The 15,425-nt window shown below is 32.2% G+C and overlaps 1 protein-coding gene across 1 annotated transcript; it reads left to right on the top strand.

Moving 5' to 3' along the window:
* Positions 1–12,048: 12,048 nt before the first annotated feature.
* On the top strand, positions 12,049–14,322 carry LOC129284598 (cytochrome P450 86A22). The gene has a single exon (XM_054920125.1). The coding sequence runs from the start codon at positions 12,226–12,228 to the stop codon at positions 13,879–13,881; it is 1,656 nt and encodes a 551-aa protein (XP_054776100.1). The 5' UTR covers positions 12,049–12,225; the 3' UTR covers positions 13,882–14,322.
* The last annotated feature ends 1,103 nt before the right edge of the window (positions 14,323–15,425 follow it).

Raw genomic sequence — 15,425 nt, 5'->3', positions numbered from 1 at the left:
CTTTCTGCTTTCTGCCTGGCCTCAAATATCATGTTCAAGACTGAACCCTACCCGGCCCCTCCTTCTGATGTCATGTCTCCCTCACTGCAAACTTAGCATGCCTCCATTAATAATGCCCTCTAAATCCAAGCTCGCGCACACCAGAGAGTGACCTTTTATGTCGCAACTAATCATCATCTTCATAACTGACATCTTGTCGTTGCCGTTATATTAGGAATGGGTTTCTTTCCCCTACTTTTTCCTACCATTGCTTCTGTATAAATTAAATTTATATTTTTAAAAATTATTAAATTTAAATCATCAAATTTAATTTATCGGTTTGGATTTGAAATTATCTTTCCTCTACTCTCCTCTGTAGAGGAGGAAAGTGAACTTCTATACTGAGTTAAACAAGATAAGCTCAGTTATTTAGGACTTGGTTAGAATTTAACTTCCTATGAATTTTTTCAAATAATAGAAATGACGAGCGTGGCCCAAGAAACTTGATTTTGCTTGGTCTCAGTTGTTCTAAAAGACTAATAAAGATTGTGCCACGTTTTGATTGTGGCCCGTAAAATGTAATGTTAAAGCTACATATTGTTCCCAACAAATAACACTCACAGAGAGGGCGCCAAGTGTTAGGGCCCATTTGAATATTTATCACCAAAAAAAAATTAATTAATGTGATTGATTTTAAATATAATTGATTATGTTATGTAGTATATATTTGATTTATAAAATTAATTAATAATATTAATTTTAATCAAAATTGAAAAGTAGAATTGAAAATCGAATAAAATAATGGTTTTATGAAAATATAACCAAACACCCCTTATACATGTTAAAATTAATTATGAATTCAAAATAATATTTTTCAAAAAATATTTAAATGCCCATTTTACATACTAAAATAAATTATGAACCCAAAATAATAATATTTTAAAAAATATCCAAACACACCTATGCATGCTAGTATTAATTATCAGCCCAAAATCATCATTACCTTATAAGTTACTATTATTTATTTTTCAATTCAATTTTTCAATTATAAGTTTCTAAAAATTTATCCAAAAATCATATAAATTATTTTACAAATCATGTTTTTTTTATAATTAATTTTGACATGTATAGAGATGTTTGGATATTTTTAAGAAAACTATAACATTGGATTTATAATTAATTTTAGCATGTATAATAGGGGTTTTTAATTGGTAAAAATTGATTATAGAAAAAATTGATCAACAAAACATGATGATGTATGGATAATATTTTTTTAAATTAATTTTGATAATTGAATATGTTTGGATAATTTTTAAGAATTGATTATAAAAATGGAGTATGCAACATCCTAAAAAATTAAACCTTTATTAGCTAAGTTAAATAAAGTTAATTAAATAAATTAATGTGGTGTATAGTCAGAAGGTTTTAACAAATATTTTGAGTTATGATTTCAACCTTAAGATTAGGTCTGGATCGGAGTTAGGACACCTAAACCTTAAGAAGGGAGAAAAATAAAAGAAGGTGCCTCTATGCCACGTGTTATAATGCATGAGTCATCTAAACATGAAACGCACCTCTCTGTACCATGTGCCCTAATGCGTGTGGCAAGCATTGTGACGCACGGATGATTTTTGACAATAATAAGAGCGAGAATTAATTCAGAAATAGAGAGAAAATGAAAGGAGCTTGAGAGCTTTGCTAGGGCATAAGGAATTTGAAGGTTCAAGAGCATTTTTAAGCTTGTGAACATTAAATATAAGTTTCCTAAGCTCTTTACTCCCATCCTCTTCCTTATTTCTTAGGATTTGCTTGGGTAAAATGATTCTTCATTCGTAGAGGTTATAGATCTAAATCCATTAACTTATATAGAGTTAATAGGAGTTATTCAGGTTATTTAAACCTAACATTAATTATTTTTCAAGTATTTGGCTGGTGGAAGTTATAAATGTCTGAAAATAATATTTACAAAATTAGTTAGGAGTGTAGAAAGGCCATTAATGATAGTGAGACGATGCATTCAGGTTAACGTGAACTAAAGAAAGTTAAAAAACCCAATGGATATGTTTGAAAATGAGATTATGATTTTTGGAGTTTTGAAAGTGTAAAATTAGAAGTTGATAATTATTCTAATAAAGATATTAATGATTATCTATACAATTAATTGTAGACTAATCACAAATTGGAACCATTACTCGAGCAAAATTGAAGTTTTAGAAGTGTTAGTTATTGAGTGGTAGACCTTTGATCTCTCAAAGGTTTGAGATAACTGAGGATAATTTAGTTTGTGTATTCATTTGTTAATTAGTTATATATGATTATAGCTTATTTTGGAAAGTATGTGTATGTTTTGAACATGTTTTTAAATCAAAATGTGGCATAAGTCATTGATTTAAGTCTTAGTAATATGATCTCTTTGTGAAATATTGATAAATGACTTGTTTAAGCAGAAATATGGGATCATGCATAAGAACTATGGTGTGATACAAATAAGAATAAGAAGAAAATGTCGAGATTGCAAAAAATGAAAAATGCTATGGATAGAAATTTATGTGAATAAATTTGATGAATGAAATATGTATACAATGAATTTAACACTTGAGAATTTGTATGCTAAGAGTTGATTTATAAGTATATGCATATCATGAGTTGAACATATGTTCATTGCATGATTACTTAAGATGAGAGTGTGCTTATAAGGAGAGGAGAAGATATTAAAAATTCACATGATAAGACTGTCGTTTGGAGCTCCATGACTTACTTCTTTATTTTTATTATTTCACTTATTCTTTGAGAGACTATCCCACTTGTTCATTGAGGGATAAGAACCAAACTAATATCCACCAATCCATAAAGAAGCTAGTTTAGAGATACAATACCCTATGATTATTAGTATTGAAAAAATCATGACTCACAAGTGACTGTAATAGCCTCAATTAGGCAGCTTTTCACAAGTGAAAGGTTTGAGTAGTTCAATCAACGAGGTGAATCCCAATACATAGCTCCCGATTTTATGTTAGAGGTATTAAGAAGATATAAATATGGTATTGATTATGCATATCATGTAACAGCCACATGATTTTTATTGTTATGGTCTTGCATATCATTATATAAGACACATGGTTGTTATCATTGTTTGTATTATGGTGCATGGCTAATGATTTAAAAGAAAAGTATAAACTTGTGAAAGTTGTGTACATGCCATTTGTACTATTATAATTGATTGATATGCATTTATATATGCTAGATTAACATTAGTTACTAAGTGATTGTACTCATCTCACTTTCTTTAATATTACAGATGCTAGCTCATCGGGGTCAAGGTAGGGAAAAATAGCCTAAGGCATATGATCTTTTATCCTAACTTGTAGGCCTCACTATTTTGAGCATTATGTGTATGATTTTAATGATGTTGCCAATTAGGAGTTGCATTGTTTTGTGATTACTTGTATTATTTATTGATTTGAGTTAAATTGTGTATTTTAGGCCTTAGGTTGTGTGTATAATTAATTGTGATATCTAGATAGAGTTAAAATACTAATACAAGTATGATATTAATGATAACATTGATTATAAATGATTATTGTTGCATTTCATAGCAAATTGACTCTCCTTCTATTTGTATGATTAAGAGATTGAGCACTAGAATTGCAATTTATTTGTTGTTAGAATGTCATGGTGTATTGCATGGGTCAATTTTAGCCCATTGAGTGTGATCTAGGAGCATTTGTGAGCTTATAGCACCTGGTATAAGATTTGGACACCTTAATGGAGGTTTAAATGGTAAAAGGAGTGAGTTTGTAAATGAGTGTTTAACTTTTGAATGAAAAATGATACGATTGTAAATATTGCCATTAGCTAGTGTTTTGAAAGAACTTTCTATAAACATCTAAACTATCTCAATCAAACATTGGATGTAGAAACGGGGCATGTTAAAAGTTCGCTTGAGAAGTTATCATTTGACAATATCATTGCTATTATGATTGTGCAATGTGCTATAGGGCATAGCATGGAATGTGTTGCAACTTGCCATGGCACACCCCTTGCCTTTTGCGTTGAATTGCTTTTCTTCAACTAAAATACAAATGCTTTGTAATATTTAGTATCCTATGCTTCCATATACTTACTTTACTTTGATTATTGGTTTATGAAAATATATTATACTAGTTTAAGAGTTTGAAAACTTGTCATCCCATTTACGTGATTGTTAAGAATGATTAAGGATAAAAGAGTCAATTTTAATTTTTTATTATAAAATGCTTTGAAAATGGGATTTACATTTTAAAACTATTGACAGAAAATGTTGAGTTCAAAATTTTTAAAATTAGAGTAAACAATTGCATGAAAGAATATACTAAACAATCCAAAGGTTATCATACATGTCCAACTTATGTTCAACATTCCTTAGCCATGTCTTGGACTTATACCCAATTTAAAATACTAATGCAATTTTTTTTTCATAATTTGCAATCATACAAGTAGAGTAAAACATAATTTAATCCTCCCAACTAACCTTATGGCACAATTTAACCTCGGGTGTCCACAATATTACACCACTTATCCCATATCTTAGTATGATTTTGTCATACTTTTCATTCGACAAACACAATTATAAGTTCATCTTTTATTCATCTAGCTAACCATCGCCTTCATAGACTTGTACTCAAAGAGTTAGCCAATTTAATCCATAAAATATACATACTCACAATTAATATGCATTAAAAGTCCTTGCTAGCAATATATAAATATACACAATATAAGTCCTTTATACATATACACTAAGGCCTTACAAAGCAATTACTAATTGTGTGCCTTTGATTTCTTTTTCCTTTGCACCAATGAAACAGCACCTATAAAAATGTTAGTAACAGGGAGTAAAATGAATATCTCAGTAACCAAGAAATTATTAACTTCTAACATATATTCAAACAACATTTAAAATTGAGTAACCATAACAATCCCACACCCCAAACCACAAAATCAAATATAATACCACATATTCTCATATGATACTATGATACTACATATTTACATAAATATGCATACATGATTGTCTACCATCTCATAACCTCATTATTCCTTCTGATTGAATCAATGAACTATCAAATAACAAGACTAAATCTAAGCATCCTAACTCATCCCAAGCTTTCTAAAATTTGAGGGGTAACTTGTAACATCTCAATTTAAATTTTGATAGTTAATTTGAGATAATAAAAATTTTAAAACATATTTAGAAGCAAGTCAATTATTTAAGAGATAATTATTGGACTAATTTAAGATGTAATTTTAAGTTAAATTTTTTAAAAAATTATTATTATTACTATTATTATTAGAAAAGAAGAAAAAAAAATATAATAGAGAGAGATTGAAAAAAAAAAATATATATATATATAAATTAAAAAATATATATGAAGGGTGGGAAGCGGATTTTTCCGCGGCTGTGTGTGTGTCATGTGTAGGTGTAGGTACATAAAACAAAAAAAAATGAAAGTGAACAAGGAAGGAAAAAGGATGTGGGGCCCACAATGGCCTTTTAAAAACCCGCACCTACTCCTTTTCATTTTTCCTTCGTTTGTTCATTTCTTTTTCCTGGGGCGCGAACACAACAAGAGAGAGCGATAGAGTAGAAGTTCATCGGCGCAAGGGATTTGAATTTTAAAGGTGATACTTTTTAATAGAATATTTAGAGTGAGATTTTAAGTTTTTTAAGACTGAGTAAATATTTTAAAAAAATTTTCTTCTTCATCTAGCTCCTTTCCTTTCTAATTTTGTGATGGTAAAAAATCTAAGCTTTAAAAGAGGGATGAATTTATGTTAAATAAATATGGTTGTTGAGGTTGTTAGTAATACAATAAATGTTTTAGAGTATAAATTTGTTGATGAGCTTGAAATTTAAGGTTTATGGATCAAACTCTAGACTAGATTTTTATTAAATCCAAAAATATATATTAATTTATTAAGGTTTAAATGATTATTTGAGATGAAAAATGAATTATTATGGCTATAGGATGATGATTCTAAGCTTGAGACTCAATTTTCAATTTTTGAATATTTTAAGTGCGAATTTATGAAATAAAAAGGAAAATTTTGATAATAAAAATTGGTTTAGAAGTTGATTTTAACTTATATATGTTTATTGATGACTAAAAGATGAGTTAAAAATTTTATTTGATAGTACTAACTTTAGATTTGTATTAAGATTGAGATTAAAAATTATATTATATTCTCTAATTCTATTATTATAGTTATTTTATTAGTTTCAATAATTAAAATTAATATTTATAAATAATATGTTATTTGTAGATTATGTTGTTGGTAAAGATTGTAGTGAGAGAGAAATTATAATGAATAATTTATTAAAAAAACCACGAGGTAACTATGCTTTTAATTTGCGATTAGTGTTGCTTCATGTTAATTAGGTGATTATTGAGAAAATTATGAATTGTTGTTGAGAAATTACCTTGTTATATTTATGAAAAAATTGTGAAATTGTGGATATGTATTTTGGAGTATTTTTGCCAAGTGGGATGTCATATTATAATATTGTTAAAAATAAAAAAATTATGAAAATTGTAATATTATATAATTATACAATATTGTTATGAATTTATTTAATTATTGTGAGAGGTGTTGGGAAACTTGTTGTTGTATTTAAATATTTTATAAGGCTATGTTTTATCATTTCTTACCATGGTGGTATTTTAAATTATAAAAATATTTCAAAAAAAGGATAAGTTGACTTTTGTTTACCATGATAGACACTTTTTTACCACGGTTGAATTAAATTATTTTACAAAAAAAAAATTAGGGTGTTACATAACCCAACCAAAGGTTATCGCTCCCGAACTTGGTCCATAAACTCACCTACCTACAGGGTGTCACGTAATTGTCAGTACACACACTCACTCTCAGAGTGAGTGTCATCAGCTAAGCTGAAACCATACTTAACTCTTGTTGAAATTAGTGCCATATCTAAACAATTTTGGGTGTTACTCAAATATTATCTATGTCATGTGGACTTAAACATACTCTCACAGGTCATAGGGTGAACTCTCACCCATCTAAATCATATAAGTACATCACATTTATGATCATGCCAATCTTATATTCTCAATATTTTTACCATATATCCAAATAACACATTCCTCAATAATTCATGACTCTACAATAATAATAATAATTCATAATTACACAATAATTCATGATTCAACAATAATTCATCATGTATCATATTCAATATTTCAGTTCAACGCTCAAATTTGCAATACATAAATTACATACACATATATCTTTCGCACATTCTCGTACATGTATATTTATAGTTTATGCTTACACCTTTTTTTCCTAAGAACATCATTTATAAAAAAAATATACAATAAATGATAGAACTAATATATGAGAAAATTTAGATTCTCGGTTACTTTCACCACCTAAGTCAATAAAAAGGACACTCAAAGCACGTTTTCATAAGGTCTCCAATTATGTACAACCACCATAAAACATTAATTTACAATTAACATCATCGATCCAACCATTGAATTGTAGATTGAATAAAAGATTCAACTATTGAAAATGCCAATTTAGATGTCAAGAATATAATGGCCAAATTTTAGTCAGATCCAATGGTGAACAAATTTAAAAAATGAAAATCTATTTAGACTACTTTGTGACAATGTGAAAACAGCTGTTACAAATGATAAAGTTAATAAATATCCAATATGATAAATAATCAATGATCCAACCGTTGACAAGGACTAATTGGATGTAAGAATATGATGAAAAAATTTAATCTCAATCCAACGGTGATAAAATTTAGAAAACATGGATTTATCGAGATTGCTCTATGAAGATGTGAAGACAGTTGTTATGAATGATGAAGTTAATAATTCTCTAATCAGGAAACTAATTAATGATCCAATCATTGAAAAGTATTAGTTGGATGTTACAAACCTTATGACCAAATTTAAGTCTGATCCGATGATGAACGAATTCATGAAGTTTAATTTATCAAGACCATTTTGTGTATATGTGAAAATAAAATTTTCTCTACTTCTCTCTCAAATGGCTATAGCTTAATCCCAGATATAATCTTTCTCTCCCGACTTAATCTGATCCCTCTCTTTTTGCTTAGTGGAACTTACAATAGGTTTCAATATTGGGCCTTTCTCCACATAAGAAGGAAGCCTAAACTCATTCACATCAATTTTTAAAACACAATTTAATTTTTAATTAAACCTTATAATTTTCTTAAATTAAATTCCTAAATAAAAATTTAATATTATAATTTTCTTAAATTAATTCCCTAAATAAAAATAGGATGTTACGATTTCCATGATTACCTTAATTTTTGAAATTAAGAGAGGATTAATTAAGGCAACTTTATAGGGGAAAATTAAAAATGCTCAACTGTTAAGAATTGATTTTCAAATGGAAGGGGAAAAATGACTTCTCCAAAACAGAGTTTCACAAGTCAAATAGAGTTTTATAAAATTGAGGATGTTTGGATAAGTTTTTGCAAAATTACAGTTCTGGTCCCAGAATTGATTCCAAATGGGAATCCAAACAAGCCTTAGCTATCCAGATATTTTTAAGAAAATATGATTTTAAATTTATAATTGATTACTTAAGTGATGCTTCCTCTTTGTATGCAAGGTTGATTGTGTGATGTATTCAATTTATTTTTATCGTAAACCAAAAAAAACTATCAAAACTCAAAGAGAGAACATGTTTTTCAAGCACTTGCATATCTGCTGTGCATCATAACAAATGGGTCGTGAATTATTCCCTCCCTTCTTGTATATGAAATATTTGTAATCGAATCATGCATATTAATAAAAATTTATTATTTAATTAAAATCATATAAAATTATAAGAATTTTTTTAATTTTATCTCTAATAATATCAAAATTAATATAATTGTGGTGGGTAAAACATGTTATTAATATCTCTTCCTTTTCAAGCAATAAAAGCAAAATTGTTTAATTATTTTAAAATATCATAACATCTCTTATATTTAAAAAAAATAAGCTTATTAAAAACACCAAGGAATCAAGTAGTAGTAGACTAGTAGTTTTAGGATTTCTTTTTTCATTACATTGACATTTTCATCGAGATGAAACTTACTCCCTTTGACCACAATATAGGGCAACTAATTTACAGTTTACAAAAAATTATACATTTTTTTAATTTTACTCTTATTAAATATATTATATAAGTGCTTTGATAATAATAATTAAAATTTTAATATATCATTATTTTCAAAAAAGAAAATAAATGAAGCAAGGACATTAAGAAATAATTATAAAAGTTATTTAATGATTTATATTTTGAACTAAATAAAACTTTCAAAAAATGTTTTATATTACAGTTGAGAGAGAGTATCATGTAAACTTTGTCATTGTTTCTATGGTGTTATGTAACAATAAAACGTTGCATCTGCTCCCCCAGCACAACATGTGCCGAGCTTAACGGCACAAAAAAGAAACGGTACAATTACATTTGAGGTCCCGGAGTTTGACTTTCACGCCTCCAAGCAACAATTCACACTGATTGAACCAAAACATGCAGTGTTGTTTCGAGGAAATGATTTTCCGCTGGATCGCAACCAATGAACGAGGACAAAGAATGGGTACAGTAATAAAAAATCACATGCTGATAATTAATAATCAGCTAATTGCGACATTCCACTGAATTTAATTTATCAAACAATTTGGTGATTTGCTACTAGTCACCTATAAGTTATATATATAATGCTGAATTATTGATAACCTTAATTAAGTGAATTAACAACAACAGATATAGGTGGGCGAGCATTAAAAAGTAGGTCCAACCAGTAAATCCGGTCTGGCAGCTAATACAGATATTGCGATGGGGCAATTCAAAACGTCGAGGCTGACCCCAGTGATATCAAAATGCGATAATCAAAAGGTGCGTACGTTGATTTATACGCCTCTCATCCTATTTATAAAGTAAAAAAAAATTAATTTCATTTATAAAATACTTATCAATTTTTAATATTTTTTTTATATTTTTATCTTTATTAAATACTTTGAATAAAAATATTAGTAATGAGATTTAAAAATATTTATTAAAAATAAAGGTAAAAACTTGTTAAATTTTAAAATAAAGTTAATAAAATTTAATTTTTTTTTTGATTCTGATAGAAGATGTTAGAAGTAATTTAAAAATAATAATAGAGAAAGTATGATCGTATGAAGTGACATGGCACCAATTGCCTGTTTTATTATACCACCTTTGGTTCAACGAGGCCATTTTAATTTGTTTCACACTAATCATCACACATCATGATACAAAAGAGCCAATTTGAATCGGATGCGATATGACTTGCGAGATTATTTAAAGTTTTTTTGTGTAACCATTAAAAGTATATTCAAATCACATTTGATATATGTTTTTGCCAAATTAAACAAATAGTTGGATCTCTCGCATGCACTTTTGCCAAATACAAACTGAAAATTAAGTACACGCTCAATTGGGTGTGGATTCATCACCACCTAAATTCCCATTTCTTGATAAACTTCATTTTACTGCATGCCAAACACCCAACACTTCATCCAATAATGGCAACCCTTCGTATGTGTACTTGCACAGCCGCTTGTGAATGCTATTAAACCATTTGACTGGTCAATTTTAGAGCCGTGACCTCAGATGAAGCCATTTTTTCTCACATTTTGTACGGGTCGTGTTCGAAAAATTGGGGAAAGAAATTAATAACAGGAGTCTCATACTTAAAAACCCTTCAGAAAAAAGGGCTAGGTTCGTGCTGGCGTGAGAGTCCTTTTTAATTTTTTTTTAAAATCCCTTACTCATTCTCAAGTGCAAGCTCTCCACCCTCTTTCTTGGCCCTTGCACTCTCATTTATCAAGTCTAAATACAAATAAATGTTTTCATTATTTATTATAGGTGTGAGGATGAAGATTTAATATTAACGATGTCGAATTAGTATTTCCTAACACTTGAACTTTCTTTAACTTGAGACTCTAGTTCAAATATTCTGCACCTCGAATTTCATTAAACATTTCATAATTAAGTTTTTTTAAAGACTTGACGCTAAGCCTTATAATTCGAGCCGATCTTTGAAAAATAATAAATTTAAGAATAATAGGACTATCGAGCTAAAGTTATAATTAGCTAAGTTTACATCCAAAGGTCAGGCCAGCTGATTTTCCAATTCTACTTGGTCCAATATCGGGCTTGAGAGGAGTCATGAAAAATTGGGCTCTGACGCTAGAATGTTGCATTAGTACTTGCCGCGTGTGTCCAATTAATGTCTTTTGGGTGGGTCTATTATTTCTGACACAATGCCAAGTGCTGATCTGAGGGTGGCAGTGGCAGTGATCTGGCTAATACGGAGGCGGAGGACAAAACGACGCCGTCAAAGCCAGTACTTGGCAAACCCAAAATTAATGTGCATCCATGAGATGTGGTCACCAGTTCCAGGTCAAATCAGGGGAGGCACCGGGTCTTAAATTCCACAAGAAAATAGCATCCAAACAGCCAAACCACAACTCCGGACTTGTCCATACATAACCACCCTGCTCTGCACCTATTATTGTTATTATTATTATTATTATTATTTTATTTCTAAACATACGAGCTAATAATAATACACTCGTCGCTCTTGCGTAGCATACAACTCTTCATACCTTCTTTCCATCAACTAATCTTGCGTCTTCATTCAATGCCCAAGAAACAACCACGTCTAGCTGCAATTCCTTGTTCTGATTGAATTTTTTTCCCCACACAAACTCAAAACCATTTCTTTGACAAGTAAATGTTGCTGTATCATTCACTGTCGCTTTTTTTCCCCCCTTTAAGCCGTGAGAAACATCACATTAGGTCTACTGATGGAGTGTTTCGTTCTGCCTTAATACACCCCAACGACCTTGGTGGGCATTGATGAGCATGGCTTTTATTCGCTGTGCTCCACAGAACGAGCCGGGAAAAAAAAATAATTATACCAAAACACTTTCAACAAGTAACTCCTGCTCCTTATGAGACGTCACTCGCTATATTTCCATATCCTATAAATTTATCACTAATCTTTTCCCTCACAAGTCACCCGCCCTTCCTTTTTCTCACTGTACTGCCATTACCTCTTCTTCTCAGCCACATATTCTTTCATTCTTCTTCTTCCTTCTCCCTCGCATTTTTCATAAATCTTCTGCTCTGCCTCTGGTGTTGATTCGGGGGAAGAAGAGGGGGTCATATTCCGGTGTGCTCGCTCACATGGATGCGTCCACGGCTTTACTGATCGTATCAGCCGCTGCTGCTTATTTAATATGGTTCAGATTCATATCGCGATCGCTGAATGGTCCACGCGTTTGGCCTCTCCTGGGGAGCCTTCCAGGCCTGATCCAGCACACCAATCGCATGCATGACTGGATCGCGGACAATCTTCGCGCGTCTGGCGGAACTTACCAGACCTGCATCTGCGCCATTCCCTTCATCGCCAGAAAGCAGGGACTAGTCACTGTCACGTGCGATCCCAAGAACGTTGAGCACATCCTCAAGCTCCGCTTCGATAACTATCCCAAGGGACCCACTTGGCAGTCTGTATTTCACGATTTGCTCGGCGATGGCATTTTCAATTCCGACGGTGACACCTGGCTGTTCCAGCGCAAGACCGCTGCCCTGGAATTCACCACCAGGACTCTGCGACAGGCCATGGCACGCTGGGTGAGCCGAGCCATCAAGTACCGGTTCTGCCCCATCCTCGCCACAGCGCAGAAGAACCGGAGGCCGGTCGATCTTCAAGACCTTCTGCTTCGCATGACTTTTGATAACATTTGTGGCTTGGCTTTCGGCAAGGATCCGCAGACTCTCTCTCCGGGGCTTCCCGAGAACGGCTTTGCGATGGCTTTTGACCGGGCCACCGAAGCCACCCTGAAGCGCTTTATCTTACCAGAGGTGATCTGGAAATTCAAGAAGTGGCTCCGGCTAGGCGTGGAAGTGACCATGGACCAGAGCCTGAAACACATCGACCAGTACTTGTCTGGCATCATCAACGCGAGGAAGCTCGAGTTGATAAGTAAGCGACAGGGTGAGAATGGGATCTCCGTACCCCACGACGACCTGCTCTCCAGGTTCATGAAGAAGAAGGAATCGTACTCGGACAAATTCCTGCAACACGTGGCTCTGAACTTCATCCTAGCCGGACGAGACACGTCATCCGTCGCTCTGAGCTGGTTCTTCTGGCTGTGCATCAAGAACCCAATAGTGGAAGAAAAAATCCTCGTGGAACTCTGCACCGTCCTGATGGAGACACGTGGTAGTGACGTCTCGAAGTGGATGGACGAGCCACTCGTGTTCGAGGAGATTGACCGCTTGGTGTACCTGAAAGCAGCGCTGTCGGAGACGCTGAGACTTTACCCGTCGGTGCCGCAGGACTCGAAGCACGTCATCAACGATGACGTATTGCCGACCGGAACCTTCGTCCCAGCGGGTTCGTCCGTAACCTACTCCATCTATTCAATTGGAAGGATGAAATTCATATGGGGAGAGGATTGCCTGGAGTTTAAGCCGGAGAGGTGGTTGTCCGCTGACGGGAAGAAGATCGAGCTAAATGACTCGTATAAATTCGTCGCATTCAATGCTGGCCCGAGAATTTGTTTGGGGAAAGACTTGGCGTACCTGCAAATGAAGTCGATCGCGGCGGCGGTGCTGCTGCGCCATCGCCTCTCGGTGGAGCCGGGACACCGCGTCGAGCAGAAGATGTCGCTGACGTTGTTCATGAAGTACGGCCTGAAGGTGAACGTGCACCCGAGAGAGCTGGGGCCTATATTGGACAAAGCATGCAAGGGTGCGTCCTGCGGCAAAGAAGCTTTCATGACGGCCGGTAATGGCCTGGACGTCGGAATTGAGGCGCTGCCTCCCGCTGCTTGAAGAGTGTTTTAGCATTAAATATGTGGCTGTGAATTAATGAACAAATATTATATAATTAATTAGACTTAATTAAGAACAGGGCGTAAACTGCGGCATGCTGAATTAACATTTTAAAAAGTAATTAATTGTGCTCATTAATTATATTATACTTAATTGAAAAGAATATGCTATTTCTCTACGATGCTGATTTGGGTCTGTGGAATCAGAAGGCCAGAGGCTGTGTTATGGATACGAACACAGATCATTCTCTCTCCATGAAAGACGGAACAGGACCAAAGGAAAAAAGTAACAATCATGCCCGCCATTTATATTATTCGAATAAAGAATGTGAACTTTACATTTCCAGCGTGTTCTTACCATTATGTTTTTTTTTTTCAAATGCTTTTTTTATTCTTATAATTTATTTAAATTTTACTGTGAAATTTTGTCCTTTTTTTTTTTTATATTCCATGTTCTTGTACTTTTTTTTTCTCTACAATTTTAGTCTTTATCGTTTTAAAGGGAGGTTAACATAACATGAACGATGTTAACATTATTGACGTGTCCACTGACAGTTACATTTGTGCTTGCGTTTTAATTTGTCATTGATGTGGGCTTTTAATCAACACAAAAACAAAAAACCTTACGTCAGATTAAATTAAAAACACAGGAAAAGAACGTTGGAGGACGCCAAAAAAAAAAGTGTTTGTCAGCACCAAAATAGTCAACTACAGTAAACAATCATTGGACAGTGATTGGACGAGGCAAGACCTCTGAGATTTGGTTCCCGTACCCATCCGTGGTGCTCAACATCAACGCCAAAACATTGGTGTTTGGCAGCGTTAACTTTTTATTTTTTGCTTTTTTAACCACAAATTTATAATAATAATAATAATAAGAATAAGAATAATAATAATAATAAATATTATAAAATTATTTTTTAATATTTATTAAATAAATAAATATTAAGATGTTCAAATTAAAACTGAATGGTTTAAATAAAAATTTTAATTTAAATAGTTTATAATTGTACTAAAAAATAAAAAAAAATAAAATGAAGGATTTAAAATAAGAGTTGAGTTTAGTTTTTTACACTTTAACAAATCAATATTTAAATTCTTGTTAAGAGAAGTATCTATATTTTATACCTGGCTAAATGACATTACCTCTCATGAATAGACAATTGTACAAAATTAATAAAATAAAAAATATTTTATAAAATATTTTTTTTGTTTATTAAATATTAAAATAATAATTTTATAATATTTACTTATTATTATTATTATAATAAATTTGTAATTAAAAAATAACACTGCCAGATGGCAGTGTTTTGGTGCTGAGCGCCAAAACTGAGTCTAGACTTTTGACACTATTATGTCCCAATAGTCAGTGCATAGAAAGCAAATGAGAAGAAGGAATGAAATTTTCACAACCATAGGTGTAGTTTGGTCACAACTCGAGCAAGTACAGTGTAAATTCCCTCGTTACTAAACAAGTCATGAAGAAAAAGCATAAACTTGTCAAGAATTCACGGCCTTTTGATTTCATAAAAACAAAGCCCACAT

Source organism: Prosopis cineraria, unplaced genomic scaffold (assembly GCF_029017545.1).
Source record: "Prosopis cineraria cultivar Desert tree isolate PC_DT_omini unplaced genomic scaffold, ASM2901754v1 PC10, whole genome shotgun sequence".
NCBI classification, from domain to species: domain Eukaryota; kingdom Viridiplantae; phylum Streptophyta; class Magnoliopsida; order Fabales; family Fabaceae; genus Prosopis; species Prosopis cineraria.
This window is presented reverse-complemented; position numbering and strand designations above follow the sequence as displayed.